A 3,037-nucleotide genomic window follows, 5' to 3' on the forward strand; every position below is an offset into this window, starting at 1 on the left:
TGAGACATGGAACCAAGTAAGAGATAGCCTGTATGAAATATGTCAAGCCTAAAATCCCTCCTCTCATATTCAATCTGATTTCGTCAGGACATTCTAAGCATATTTCATTAGTTGACACCACTGCTGGAAGCAAAACTGATTACCAGTTAAGTGTTTGGATATCGTTGAATAACACATATATCCAGAGTTAATAATATGGAGACATATAGTAACTCGTCCATTTTGTAAACATTGAATTCAGCTTTAAGATTCTCAAACAAAGCACAAATCGTTTGTATTTCAAGTTTTATTGAACCAATTGTATTGTCATGAGTATACAAAATAAATAGTCTTCTTCACACTGCAGGTGACAGTAACTCAGTAGTAGCCGATTCCTGAAACAGAAAAAATAGTTACATATAAAATTGGGATTTATGGAAAAGTAACATGGAAATGTTGAAACTGCTTGCACCATAAACTATACCAAGCATTTCAAACAGCTGACAACAGTTTTACAGATGTTTATCAACTGACAACAGCTTATTTGCATAAAATAGTACTAATAAATACATGGGTACATGATATCATTTTATAAAAGTGAAGTTTAAAATGGGATAACAGAAGAAAGAATGACAGCATGTGTTGTGAAATACCTTTTCCTAGTCCGATTCCGTAGCCTGCCATTCCGTAGAGACCACCATGGCCTCCAAGTCCTCCAAGTCCTCCAAGTCCTCCATACAGACCTCCCATGCCGTATCCGTATTTGCCTCCGTACAGACCGCCCATTCCTCCGTACAGACCGCCATAGCCTCCGTAAAGACCTCCCTGCATTCCACCTATTCCGTAGCCTATTCCGCCCATTCCGCCCATTCCTCCATACAACCCAGCCATTCCATATGCTCCATACAGACCGGTTGGCTCAGCAAAGGCGGTAACAGCCAGGCAGGCAACAAGGACGACGACTATTTTCATCATTTTGAGTATCTGTTCAGTAACATAAAAATCATCTTCAAGACAGGAAAACAACATGTTATCATTACTCGTCTGGAGAATTGACTTCACGCCACTCCTAATGAATAATGTTATCATTTTTCATTTCATATGCATCCACATACTGGAAAATTTACAAGAACGGTAAATATTCCTTACTTATTCGTACTTTGATGAATTGGATCAATGTAAAAGTTGAAAAAGGAGAGGTGTGCAGCAGAAGAACGAAAACTTCAAAGTATACATGTTTACCACAGGCAAACCTTGACCTGGTACTTACAGTTTGGTGTTAACACGTATCTGTGTCTTAACAGCAGGTGAAAATAAGAGATGATAGAATACTTTCCCCTCTCCTATATATATACAATTGGTGGACTATATGTGATTGATTTACCTTGGGCTGGCCACTTCCAGGTAAGCAACACACCTTAACGTTAATGATGTAAACTGATCATTCTATTCGCCTCAAAGGTTCTGCCTGAGGTTATCACCCTAAGGCTATACATGTGTGTTGGTATAGATGAACGTTCATTTAGGAAGTAGAGGGCGGTATATAATAGGGCGAAGGTGTCTCTTCCTATCTTTCTCTTCTCTCTACGGCATGGTTTAACTGCATTTAAACAACTTCCAGTTACCCAACGTTTAACCAGTATTAAGCAAATATTAGATAGTAGTTTGGGAGCTGTGTATCCATTACACATGTAATGGAGCAATGTAAAATCAGACATTATGATATATGTGCCTGAGACGAAATTACAAAATACGGGGCAATTGAAGCAACGCGCTAGTACAGCGTCGCCACACTACAGCAGTATCACTGTGCTACAAGGGGTCACTATGCAAACATCTACGTGTAATACTGCAGCCTGTCCACACGATGACTGCATGCTTACTATACTGCAGAAATCCCAATACCCTAATATTCTCCCCGAATGTTAACAATCTCACCACACTGAAACAAAATACTACAATAGCTTTATTTCCCAAATGTTATATACATATACTAGTGTCTTTTCACCAAGGGCCTGTCACTATCAATTGTCACAGCACGCATTTAGCTGTAAAAAAACAAAGCACCGATGTCTTCTGAAAACAGGATTAGGTTTCCCCTATGACATACAGCATGTTCCCTGGTATTTGTCGACTTTTCTTTGCATGTGTTTCTCACTGGTGTAGCAGAGGGGTTAGGATACACTCACCTCCTTCGCGAACACTTTGTGTCATCACTATTTGATAGAAAGTCATGCACACTTTCCTAGGATATAGTCACAATCGTACAGTGGACTCTGCCTTTAGTGGATATTCCTGACAATTACATAAAGGGTTGTGTCGCTTTATTTTACACCTATTTTCTTTGAAGTAACTGTGGATTTCTTAATGATATCGATCTTCTGATGAAACAGAATTCGCTAATCATAAAGGGAACAATTGTACTGAAACATATACTGCTTATTAGCCAAGACACCAGGTGCTAGCCAACAGTTTGTGGCTGTAAATTCGTTTTTTAATGTTTCATGACCTTTCCATTCGGTCCTTCTTGTGCCAAATTAAATAGATGTTGTCTTTGGATAATGGCTCAACAATTGCTACAATTCAATGTATATTTAATCACTGTTGCAAGTGATTCACTTCAACTTGTTTTAGGCTTCCGGAGAATGTTTGATCATAAACACCAGTAGAAAGAAGAAATAGAAAACTCGCCTCTACCCTTTACATATGGCCTTTACATCATGAAAACAGTCTTCTGTGTGTTCATAGATAATGTTACTGTTGCGTTAAAATCAATCGTGTCCGATTTGATAAATCTGTACTTTTGATAGTGCATCCAGATAGAAATACTTCTCCTGTTAATTGCATCAGCGGTATGCAAACGGTTAGATTACATCATGAAATCAAGAAGTAAACTTCCCATGGAGTGTACAAAATGATTGGTATTGCCATCAACTGTTATCGACTATTCATAGCATGTTCAATAGTAACTTATGATTGTAGACCTTTTCATTTTGTTTGTGTGATACATAAACCGATAGCATATGCTAATGTAATGAAATTCCAACTGCTACGCAAT

At 38.3% G+C, this 3,037-nt stretch overlaps 1 protein-coding gene across 1 annotated transcript; it reads right to left on the bottom strand.

Moving 5' to 3' along the window:
- Positions 1-303: 303 nt before the first annotated feature.
- LOC124268530 (co-chaperone protein p23-1-like) lies at positions 304-930 on the bottom strand. The gene is made up of 2 exons (XM_046703516.1): positions 633-930; positions 304-374 (listed from the first exon to the last, which is right to left on the bottom strand). The coding sequence occupies exons 1-2, from the start codon at positions 868-870 to the stop codon at positions 358-360; spliced, it is 255 nt and encodes an 84-aa protein (XP_046559472.1). The 5' UTR covers positions 871-930; the 3' UTR covers positions 304-357.
- Between the last annotated feature and the right edge of the window lie 2,107 nt (positions 931-3,037).

Source organism: Haliotis rubra, unplaced genomic scaffold (genome assembly GCF_003918875.1).
Source record: "Haliotis rubra isolate DU_JTF1 unplaced genomic scaffold, ASM391887v1 Scf1389, whole genome shotgun sequence".
Classification (NCBI taxonomy): Eukaryota; Metazoa; Mollusca; class Gastropoda; order Lepetellida; family Haliotidae; genus Haliotis; species Haliotis rubra.